The sequence below is a fragment of the Bufo bufo genome, chromosome 2, assembly GCF_905171765.1.
Source record: "Bufo bufo chromosome 2, aBufBuf1.1, whole genome shotgun sequence".
NCBI classification, from domain to species: Eukaryota; Metazoa; Chordata; class Amphibia; order Anura; family Bufonidae; genus Bufo; species Bufo bufo.
Window position 1 is genome coordinate 243,848,098 of NC_053390.1, and position 12,805 is coordinate 243,860,902.

A 12,805-nucleotide genomic window follows, 5' to 3' on the forward strand; every position below is an offset into this window, starting at 1 on the left:
GCTCCTTTACATGGGCCAATAGACAGTACAATCGGGAACACAATTCATTCCAGATCATCGCCTTTTTATTTAAAGAGGACCTGTCACCTCCCCTGACATGTCTGCTTTAGTAACTACTTGCATTTCCAATGTAATAAGTCCGAATCATCTATTCCTATGACTTTTTCCTGCTGGAAGTTTTGAATGAATTACTAGCAGTTTGCAATAAGGGACCAGATCCAGTCAGTGCAGGGACACCCATCTGGACCTTCACTTCAAACTGCCAGCAATTCATTCTTAACTTCTAAAAAGGATAATAAAGGAATGTCTCAACATACAAATAGATGCTCCGGAATTGTTATCACATGGAGAATGCAAGTAATTACTAAAACAGATATGTCAGGAGACATTACAGGTCCTCCTTAAGCTGCATTAACGTGCAGCCCATCTAATTTACCATTGTCTACGCCTGTTTAAGGTGTAGAAAAAATGTCTAAATGTAATACAGCAAGGAAGCGGTCTTACATTTAGAACTGGCGCAGGATCCTCCGAAGTTATGAAGAGGTCGGCGCCTCATCTCCAACCTATACTACTGTTATGAAGATGTACATGCTCTCATCATCTCCAACCTACACTACTGCAACATCCTCCTCTGTGGCCTCCATCTAACACTCTAGCACTCCTCCAGTCCATCCTAAATTCTGCTGCCCAGCTAATCCACCTCCCCCTCCCAATCCCTTCACAGGCTACCCATTGCCCAGTGATCCAAGTATGAAACATTAACTGTGACATACAAGGCAGTGACAGTGGCTGCATCACCATTTTTTTTATCATGCCCATTAATGACAGGTCATATATTGTAATACAATTTTAAGCTATTGTAACTTAGTTCTAAGCCTGATTCTTGTTTTGTTGCAGATAATTGGTGAATGAAGTAGGCAGTATTACACTTTTGCCTGCAGATAAACAAAATTTGACTTAACAAAATTAAAGGGGCCCATGATGTAATTTTAATTTGCACTGTTAAAACAAAAAAAAAATGGATTATTATTATTATTATTATTATTATAGCACAATTAATTCCAGCATGCTATACATATGAAAAGGGGTATACATACATAATACAACACAAGTACAGTAATCATGAACTAGATGAATTACAAACTGGTACTGAAAGAGAGAGGACCCTGCCTGCTTTCATCTACAGAGGATGGGAGAAGAATACAGTAGTTAATGGTAGAATCTGTTTATATAGTGGTATAGAAGCAGCAGGGTTACTGTAGATAGTAGGCTTGTCCGAAGAGAGTTTTCAGGTTTCTCTGGAAGATTTCCACGGTAGGTAACAGACTGATATTTTCGGGTATAGAGCTTCATAGTATGGGGGATACATGGTAGAAATCTTGGATGCGCATGTAGGAAGAGCAGATATGAGAAAAGTAAAGACCTAGGTCTTTTTAAAATCAGAGGGAGCAGATCACAAATGTATGGAAGAGGACAGGTTGTAGACAGCCTTGTATGTCACAGTTAGTGTTTCGTACTTGGATCTCTGGGCGATGGGTAGCCAGTGAAAGGATTGGCGGGGGAGAGGTGGATTAGCTGGGCAGCAGAGTTTAGGATGGACTAGAGGAGTGTTAGATGGGAGGTCACAGAGGAGGATGTTGCAGTAGTATAGGTTGGAGATGATGAGAGCATGTACATCTTCATAACTCTTAGGTGGCCAGGACTCTTTTCCAGGCCTAGTCAGCAATAATTGTGATGTTGGTTCTCGGCAACCACTTACCTTTTAACTTTTAAATGCCAGACCGCTGAAATCAACTAGTCTGTCACTACTTTACTTTATACTGACTTTAGTATGGGTAGCTTAAAGTTGATGACTGGTTCCTTTTAAACAGGCGTAGAAAATGGGAAATTAGATGGGCCTACCAGCCCCTACCCTTCCCCACCTAGGCCACACCCACTTTTCTTTTTTTTTACCTGTCGTGAGCGGGGAGAAGTCGCAGATTGTGGCGCAATCTGCGCCTGAAATACACCTAATATAGGCGTATTCCAGCTTAATAAATGACCCCCTGTGTTACTAAGTTATTATGAATGTGCAGATCTGATATTTTTGAGTTGGAGACAGCAGGGAGTGGAAAGGGCTTGGATGTGTAGTTTGAAAGACGAGGCAGAATCAAAGGTTAGACCCCAAGGCAGCGGCCCAGTCAGATTGGGGAGAGTAAGCAGCTATCAACTGTGATAAGTCTGTTGGAGGGGCCAAATGAGAGGTAGGGGGAAGGTGATATCTGGACCAGAGAGGTAAATTTGAGAGTCATCAGCATAGAAGTGGTACTGAAAGCCATGGGACTGTCCCAGATCAAATGTGTATATTGTAACTAAAAGCCGAAGATATGGAGGATTTGGTCTGCCCGACCTATTATAAAGCTATTCAGCTAAAGAGATGGCTACAACTCTGCACCCCAAAATATAAAACTATAAGCTCAAACTTAGAACTAGCCTTTATGTCCGATAGACAGATTGCAGCTCTCTGGGGACTCAATGACACTGCTGACACCCCAACGGGCCTAGCGAAGGGACCCTTCTTAACTTTACGCTCAATCCACATGCAAACCCCCCTCTTGTCAGCCCCTCCCAGATCCCTATCGGCTGATTATATTCCTTATATACTGGACAAAACTACGTCCTCGACACCTCCCTTTTGGAAACTTCTTAAAAATGTGTCTGTCCATTCGATCCTGACAATGAAAGGATCCCAGGACTCGCCCACTTTAGCAAGCTACCAAGTCATAGGGTCAAGCAATTTCTTGGCTAAAGCCGAACTTGAACGTTCCTATAAAGCACTTATTACTAAATTTACCCCAGTCCAAGATCCTTCATGGTTTGAAAGATTAGCAATGGGTCCGGCTACTCCGAAACATCTTATCTCCATTCTCTATAAGGCTTTAAACACTCCGTCAGAACAAAGTACCCCTGCCTATGTTAGAGCTTGGGAGAGAGATTTAAAAATCTCTTTCAGCTTCTGAAATTGCAGACATTCACAGAAAATCACATGGCTTTTCTAAGTGTGTAAAAATTCAGGAACATTCCTTTAAGACCATGACGCGGTGGTATAACGACCCCAGCAAACTCCATAAGATGGGCCTGAGGAGCTCTAATCTACGTTGGAGATGCAAACAACAAGAAGGGACATTGGGGCACATAATGTTGTTTTGTCCTAACATATGACCCTTTTGGGACCAAATAGAACAAACAATTAATGGGATCTGTAAGTCCAAGATCCGGCTCGCGCCATCATCAGTCCTGTTATGGCTGCCCTCTCCCACATGGAAACCATCGATATCGGACCTGCCAACCATATTGGTCCAGGCAGCAAGGCTACTAATTCCAATTCATTGGCTCCAAGCAGAACCTCCTACCTGGGAGCAGTGGCTATCTAAGGTTGACCAGATAAGCCTGATGGAGGAACTGGTGAGCTGGGCAGATAGGTCTCATTCTAAATATACCTGTTTGTGGCAGCCCTGGAAAGTATTCCGCGATCAAAATGGCATCATACATATAAACACACATGCCTGATAAGACACTTGATAACCAGCTTGTCTTTTAGTCTCTGGACATGAGGGGATCAAATGCAAATCATTCTCTTTTCCAATTATCCTAGTAATCCTGGGAAATCCATTTCTATGCCACAAGTTTATCTAAGTCGGGCATCCTCAAACTGCGGCCCTCCAGCTGTTGCAAAACTACAACTCCCAGCATGCCCGAATAGCCTAAAGGTATCAGCCTACAGCAGGGCATTGTGGGAGTTGTAGTTTTACAACAGCTGGAGGGCCGCAGTTTGAGGATGCCTGATCTAAGTTAATGTTAGGAATGTTGAATCTATATACATTAGACGGTGTCCTGTCGAGGGACCACCTGACACTTACTACCTTCCATCACCCATTTCCCCATCCCATACCCTTGTCCTCCTTCTCCTCTCCCCCAACCCCTACCATTCCCCCGCCCTATTTCCCTCCCTTCCTTCCGGTGAGAAGGTTTAAATTTACTGAGTTATTAAATATGCACATTTTTGCCGTTTACTTACCTTGTATTAACTCTGCAAATCAATTGTGTCTAACAAAAACTCTCAATAAAAAGAGATTTGTTAAAAAAAAAAAGTGTATATTGAGCGGAGCAAGGGGCCAAGGACATGAGGTACACCGACATAGAGGAGGGTGAGATGAGGAGGTGGTGTGTGAGTGGGAGATGCTAATAGCGTGGAAAAGTCGCCTTTGTGCCGCAATCTGCGCTAGAAATACACCTAATTTAGGGTACTTTCACACTAGCGTTTTTCTTTTCCGGCATAGAGTTCCGTCACAGGGGCTCTATACTGGAAAATAACTGATCAGTTTTATCCCCATGCATTCTGAATGGAGAGTAATCCGTTCAGGATGCATCAGGATGTCTTCAGTTCAGTCATTTTGACTGATCAGGCAAAAGAGAAAACCGTAGCATGCTACGGTTTTATCTCCGGCGAAAAAAACTGAAGACTTGCCTGAATGCATTTTTTTCCATAAGAATGTATTAGCGCCGGATCCAGCATTCAAAATACCAGAATGCCGGATCCATCCTTCCGGCCTGTGCATGCGCAGACCGGTAAAAATGTGAAAAAATATACAAGACGGATCCGTCTGTCCGCATGACAAGTGGAGAGACGGATCCGTCCTTGCAATGCATTTGTGAGACGGATCCGGATCCGTCTCACAAATGCTTTCAGTCAGCGGCGGATCCAGCGGGCAGTTCCGACGACGGAACTGCCCGCTGGATCACACTGCCGCAAGTGTGAAAGTAGCCTTAGGCATATTTCAGTTTAATAAATGACCCCTAAATGTCTGGTCTGTGAGGTATGAGGTGATCCAGCAGAGGTTCAAGCCTGTGATCCAGGATGAGGGTGCTTGTAACTGAATCAAAGTTTTCAGTTTTCATCATTTAAAGACATGCCTCTGTGCCTAGAAATTGCGGTTACATTCTTGTTATGGTGCTCCCTTGGGTTCCTTTGACTCTGAGAACATTCACCGAACGTGTCCAGTTCTAATCGTCACACTTGCTCAGTAGCTTCGTTGCATGAACCAAACCTTGTACATGGGCAGCGGATCGAGTGCAGGACATCAAATAAGAATAAGTGAACTAGAAGTGGCTTCTTTTAGCCAGCAGTGGACATTTTGCTCTGGTGGACATTTTGAGGAGTCAAAAGAACAGCAGGAGGTGCTATAACAAGTATATAACAGCTGTATCTAGGGAAATCGAGGAGAGGGATCTCCTCTTATCTCTGTGTGCTGTGGATGGAGAGATCAGAGCCGCTAGTTTCTACCCCTTCTGCTGCTGACTTTAAGGAAAACTGACAATTACAAATGGCGCCTGCAGAGGAGAGAATTGATAAAAATGCAGGATACAGGTCATATGATGGCCAGATATAGTATGAGATCTCATGTACACGCACTACAGCATACTCTAAAAAGTCACATGAAACGACAAGTATCCTTTAATATTTAATTCTGGGACAACCCCTTTAAGATTTTTCCATTTAATAAATTCTTGTTTTGAAATGCAAGCAAAAAAGTGCTCTCTATTACCTAAGATTAGATTTCATGTGAATCGTGCAGTTAAACTCCTATGGGTTTTTATAGATACCTCAGAGGAAGCAGATGCGACTCAGGCGTTGTCTCCCTTCCAAGACACTTCTTTGACGTCAGAGGAACCTCAGCCTTCCACTTCCACTACCAACCTCTACAGCACACCCACTACCTCCACCCAAGAGCCACTCTTTGCCATACAGATTCAACCATCCCCAGCAGGTTTGTGAAATTGTCTGGACATGCAAAACATGTCATTTAAAGGGAAGCTCCCACCACAGCCAGAGTTTCCTGGGTGGTCCATTGAGGGATTCCACGTGTCAATCTCTCCACTGTTTTTTCTGGCTGTTTCTATCACTAAATATCTATGTATATCTTATACAGGCACTAAAACATCATGTTTGATGACTGTTCCCCACATGTTCTTTACTTGGGGGACACAAACCTCTATCACAGTTACTGATGATGATTACACACTACTTGCTATGTATTCATGGTCTCTAAGGTAATTTAGAAAGATAATTACACTGTCCTCCCAGTACATAGAGAGGGTACTGGTTTAGCTGTGATATAAGCTGAGGCGTCAGAGGTTGATAGTATAGCATAAAGGAAGAGAAAGTAGGGTGAAGTCTATAAATTATGTCTCATATCAGAAGTAGACAGGAGCCTGAACTGCACTGCAAGCAGACAGTATTATAGAGTGTGAAAGACAGAAGGCCATGATATTCTAGAAAGTCCTATTTCCTCTGTAGGTGGATTGATTCACCATCACATTTTTGTTTTCATCTGTACCTTATATTTTGACAAATTTTTGGTGGCATAAAATTTGATAAAAGCATGACCACGAAACCTCTCCTAATATTATGTATGCCTGTGTATATGTATGTGTGTGTTTGTGTATATGTATGTATGTATGTGTGTGTGTGTGTGTGTGTGTGTGTATATATATATATATATATATATATGTGTGTGTCCTACAATCTGTGCTTTTTGTCTTATTGCAGATGCTGCTTGTACAGCAGCAAAGTCACAGGAAGACAAGCAATCCAGTGTCACAGATGTGATAGGTGACACAGATCAGGCCTCTACAAAGACGTCTGATAACGAGCAAGATAATCATCCTCCTCCCAAAAAGAAGTTGAAAGTTGGTTGGTGTTTTCTTTTTATAAATACTTTTGGCTTGTGCCTTCAAAGTACATATTTGTATGTTATGCGAGTAACAGAGCAGATAGAGAGGTACCAATGTGAAAATGTTTCTCTTTGTCTGTCCAGAAGAATACAAATTCCCCTAAGCTTGATGAGGAATCTTGGTTTTGAGTGGTAATGCACAGGGCTACAGTTATTTCTCAGAATTACCATTAGCATTGAAAAAAGTGAAGTCTGTGGCAAAACGGCAACATTTATACAACACATTTTAACATGGACAACATTCTATACATTCTGCTCTGTTTTATTCCACTGTGGGTATAAGGTTTGGAAACCCCGTTCAACTCAAATTATACTGTAATTTGCTGCAGAATTTCAGAATGAAAACTGCAACAAAAATCTGCCGAAAATTCATGTTCTCTGGACACAGACTTAAAGCTTTTTCCCCGTCTGTATTGTATTTTCATCCTCAAAGCAGTAAAACCGTTTTCTAAAAGCTGTTCAGCAGCTCAGGCACAATAGCTCCCCCCCCTTCCCAAAAGTATCTGGGTTTATAAAAAAAAACTATGGGTAACAGTGAGTGTTACAGTATGTGAGTATCCAGAAGCATTTTGATAATAAATACCAACAACATAGCAGCTCCACACCAACACACATGTATGGCCAACATGTTTAAAAAGACCAATGGCCACTAGCAAGAAATGATGTACATGTGAAGAATTAAGAGTCAACCACTTACTCTTTCTCCTCCTCACCTTTAAAATCCAATGAAAATCCCCAGGTCAGGGGAAAGGCCTAGCTACTGCATATCATGCACTTGACCCTACTCTAGAAACAAAATTGAACTTTATGGTGAAATGGGAAGAAGAATTTGAGAGCTCTTGGTCGGTCGAGGAGTGGAGGGATGCTTTCCACTGGACGATAGCTACTGCCAAATGCATTAATCATATTGAACAAAATAGGAAAATACAACTTAGATGGTACTTGACTCCAGCCCGTATTGCACACATGGATCCTGAATATAGTTCAAACTGTTGGAGGAATTGTGGGGAAAAGGGAAGCTTATCACATATGTGGTGGTCGTGCCCTATTATTCTCCCTTTTTGGAGGAAGATTTTTGACCTCATCTCGACAGTGGCTGGCTTCCAGATCCCCCTCGACCCTCCATTAGCTGTCCTATCCATCGGAATAGGAGTTTTACCTTACTACCATAGACCGGTTGTGATGGGCATTCTCTCGGCTGCAAGGAAGCTTATTGCGACCTCCTGGAAGATGCCCATTACTCCTCAGGTATCTGATGTGATCTCACTAGTTAACCAGTATATGCAACATGAATATATATATATGCAGATTCTCACTCGGAACGCCTAAGGGCTCACAAAAGGTGGGAATTGTGGAACTCTTGCCCGTTCGCAGTTAAGATTCACTCTATAGCTTTGTAGTGACTGATGATGTGGTATACATATATGGCGGGAGAGAGCGGTGGACGGCGGATGGATAAAGGTGTAAGGTAGACACATATAGGGGCACGCTAAAGTATAGAATAAATTATATCTTAGAAATGGATCACAAGTTCTGGATTCAATTTATTAATTTTGTTCTTGGAATGACTATGTTACAATCTGTTGTATATGTCACCAATATGCTTTGCATATATTATGTAGCATCACAATATGAATGCCAAAGTTGTACTATGCAAATCTTAACATTGTTCTGGCTTGTGCAAGTGACATATTTACTGTCTGATTTTCTTATGATGAAAAATCAATAAAACTTGAAAGTTTAAAAAAAAAAAATCCAATGAAAAATTGTTTACTAAATGAGGGCATGGCCGGAGCCAATATCGGAATGCTGGAATTATAGGTTGACTCCCTGCACTCCAGGCTGTGTCACCACTAAAACTGGAAGCAGTGTTCATTTTAGGCCAGAGCCAGTAAAAGACGCCACTCGGATAAGATGAGGGGGGAGGCCAGGCAGCCACACATAGCAGAGCGTGTGCAACATGCGCTCCACCATGCGTGCCAAAGAGCAGAAGCCTAGTGGACAAAAGGCATGTCCAACCAAGGACATTGGGTACTCTGGTTTCCTCCCCCACTACAAAGACCTACTGATAGGAATTGTAAGCTTAATCGAGGACAGTAGGTGAAGAGCTGCATAATATGTCAGCACTATATAAGTAAATATAATAAATAGTCATATACAGGATGAGAGCAATAAATGGGATTACTCTAAAAGGATAGTTCATATAATGTATAATAGGAAGAAAAAACAATCAGAAGATAAATACAATGTATGATGGGAAGGAAAAACAATCATTGGATAAAGACATATATATAATTACTATAGACTAAATATGGTGCCAAAGTCATGCACCATAAAAACAGTACAGCTTAGTAAAAACATTCTGCAAAACATAATATGATACAATAATGGTAAAGGTGTATGAAAAAGATGTAACCCAATGTATGTGTAAATCTTTATATACATGTACATATACCTCAATTACAAAAGGTTCAATTACAAAAATGGTCCAAAACTCATTTAACACTCAAGGGTTTACAGTTCCCAAAACTGAAATCCAAGGAAAAAAAAAAGGTTGCCATCTTGATGACAGGTAGAGAAATAGAGAAAAAAGATGTACTTTACAAGAGTTTATCGTACATATGTACATCTTGATTAAGAACATCTATAGCCTCTGGAGTAGAAATTACTCTAAGGCCCCTTTCACACGGGCGAGTATTCCGCACGGATGCGATGCGTGAGTTGAACGCATTGCACCCGCACTGAATACCGACCCATTCATTTCTATGGGGCTGTTCACATGAGCAGTGATTTTCACGCATCACTTGTGCGTTGCGTGAAAATCGCAGCATGCTCTATACTCTGCGTTTTTCACGTAACGCAGGCCCCATAGAAATGAATGGGGTTGCGTGAAAATCGCAAGCATCCGCAAGCAAGTGCGGATGTGGTGCGATTTTCACGCACGGTTGCTAGGAGACTATCGGGATGGAGACCCGATCATTATTATTTCCCCTTATAACATGGTTATAAGGGAAAATAATAGCATTCTGAATACAGAATGCATAGTAAAATAGCGCTGGAGGGGTTAATTTTTTTTTAAAATAATTTAACTCCCCTTAGTCCACTCGATCGCGCAGCCCGGCATCTCCTTCTGTCTCCTTTGCTGAACAGGACCTGTGGTGAGCATTCATTACAGGAACAGGACCTGTGGTGATGTAACTCCGGTCATCACATGATACATCACATGATCTTTTACCATGGTGATGGATCATGTGATGACCGGAGTGACGTCACCACAGGTCCAGTTCCTGTAATGAATGCTCACCACAGGTCCTGTTCAGCAAAGGAGACAGAAGGAGATGCCGGGCTCCGCGATCAATTGGATTAAGGTGAGTTAAATTTTTATTTTTTTAACCCCTCCAGCGCTATTTTACTATGCATTCTGTATTCAGAATGCTATTATTTTCCCTTATAACCATGTTATAAGGGAAAATAATAAAATCTACAGAACCCCGATCCCAAGCCCGAACTTCTGTGAAGAGGTTTGGGTACCAAACATGCGCGATTTTTTTCACGCGAGTGCAAAACACATTACAATGTTTTGCACTCGCGCGGAAAAATCGCGCGTGTTCCTGCAGCACACCCGCACCTTTTCCCGCAACGCCTGTCTGAAAGAGGCCTAAGGCTACTTTCACTTTAGCAGCAGCCTTCTACAGCAGGCTGTTCCAGCAGGTGAACAGCATGACGGATCCGTGCTACCGTAGTTTTAATCCGGCCTCCTCTCTGCATGTTTACCGCGCTGCCGTCAATGGGTCCGGAGCGGAGCTCCGGCAGCACGCGTGCACTAGCAGCAGCACGGATCCGACAGGCTGTGCACCCGCCGGAACAGCCTGCCGGAGAAGGCTGCCACTAATGTGAAAGTAGCCTAACATTCATTGTGTGATGCGTTATATCTTTGTAAACCTCTTCATGTCTGTCTATTATTGATACTAATTTTAAGTCTTTTATGTCTTCTTCTTCAGAAACTGACTGTTCAAGTTCTCAAACCCCTACCCTTCCAAGTTACTCAAAAGGAACCTCTGAAGATACTAAATCAGCTAGCATGAAGCCAGATAAAATGGAAGAGACCCTGACCTGCATTATCTGCCAGGAATTGCTACATGATTGTGTCAGGTAAGTTAACAGATGTCTGTGTTCAGCCAATGTCTATATGCGTTCTAGAATTGTTTCACCTGCCGATCAAGAGCTTGTAATGATAACTGCCCAAGTATTAATATTAATAAAATATTTAATTATACACCATTCTAAAAGCAAACATTTGTACTTGTACAGTGCCTTGTGAAAATGTTCACCACCCCCTTGGTGTTTTTCCTGTTTGGTTGCATTTCAATTTGGAATTCAAATGTACATTTTATGTAATAGATCTGATCAAATATTCTAAATTGTTGTAGTGGAGTATAAAAACTGCCTTGTTTAATAAATAGATAAAAACTGGAAAGTTATGAGTGCATATGTATTCATCCCCTGCTAAGAACCCCCTAAGTAAGATCTGTGAACCAATTAACTACAGAAGTCACATAATTAGTTAAATAAGGTCCCTTGTGTGCAATCAAAGTATCACATGATGTGTGTATAAATACATCTGTTCTGAAAGTCCCCTGAGTCTGCAATACTGTTAAAGGTATGTTTACATGACGGATTTTGAAAACACTCTGAAACAAATCAGCACAGAATCCTTGTAGATTTTTTGAGGGGTTTTTGACAGTTTTTTCCAGCTTCCTGTTTTTTTTTTTTTCCAGCTTCCCACTCATTTCAATGTGACAATCAATGCGGATTCCGCTCCAAGATAGAGCATGCTGCTTCTTCTCAGAAAAAAAAAACAGCATGGGGGAAAAAAGCAAGTTCTGCATCCCATTGAAATGAATGAGGGCTTTTCAGAGGAATTTTTGGCGCGGATTCTGCATAAAAAAAACACGTGAAAAACTACGTGTGGACGGGCCCTAAGTAAGCAACATAAAGACTAAGGAGATTTCCAGACAGGTCAGACACAAGGTTGTGGAGAAGTATATGTCGGGGTTGGGTTATAAAAAAATAAAATAAAAAATATTCTATACCTTGAACATCCCACAGAGCAGCATTAAGTTTTTTGTAACAAAATGAAAAAATTGTGGTAAAACTACAAACCTGACAAGAGAAGGCCACTCGCCAAAACTCAGACCGGGAGGGAGGACATTAATCAGAGATTTAAAAGCATTTATTATGTAGAGGAAGTAATAAATAAATAAAAGCCACGTACTAATGTACTGTGATTGTCCATATTGCCTCCTTTGCTGACTGGATTCATTTTTCCATCACATTATACACTGCTCATTTCCATGGTTACGACCACACTGCAATCCATCAGTGGTGGTCATGCTTGCATGCTATAGGAAAAAGCACTAGTCTATGTGCGCTCCCATGGCCCCAGTCACCAGAGAGGCCGGGAATTTTTCCTATAGTGTGCAAGCACGAGCACCACTGATGGATTGCAGGGAGGTCGTAACCATGGAAATGAGCAGTGTATAATGTGATGGAAAAATGATTCCAGCCAGCAAAGGAGGCAATATGGATAACAATACATTAGTAAGTGCCTTGTATTAACTTTCTCTACATAATAAATGTTATTTGCTGAAGTGACACAACCCCTTTAACAAAGACACCAATGATAACACTGAATGAGCCAAAGATCCACAGTGGAGATGGAAGTGTCTGACCATAGGACTACTATAAGCCACACACCCCACAGAGAAATGATCGATAAGTGGCCAGAACAAAAACATTGCTTTAAGAAAACATGTTTTTGCCAATCTGCATTTAGAAGATTTCCAATCTGCAGGAGTCAGATGAGGCTAAATCGAAACTTGTGCCCATCGCTGTGTGTTGTGTATGTTTTAAACCCAACGCTTTCCATCACCCCACGAACACCATCCCCACAGTGATGCATGGTAGTGACAGCATCATGCTGTGGGGTGCTCTTCATCAGCAGGGACTGGAAAGCTGGTCAGGGTTGACAG

The 12,805-nt window shown here is 41.8% G+C and overlaps 1 protein-coding gene across 4 annotated transcripts in view; it reads left to right on the plus strand.

Moving 5' to 3' along the window:
• Positions 1–12,805, plus strand: part of CHFR (checkpoint with forkhead and ring finger domains) — a 61,018-nt gene that overhangs the window by 24,992 nt on the left and 23,221 nt on the right. For all 4 annotated transcript variants that reach the window (XM_040416298.1, XM_040416299.1, XM_040416302.1 and 1 more), the window contains exons 6-8: positions 5,640–5,807; positions 6,590–6,733; positions 10,775–10,925. In XM_040416298.1, coding sequence (XP_040272232.1) covers positions 5,640–5,807; positions 6,590–6,733; positions 10,775–10,925 — 463 coding nt within the window. The remainder of the gene's footprint in view (positions 1–5,639; positions 5,808–6,589; positions 6,734–10,774; positions 10,926–12,805) is intronic.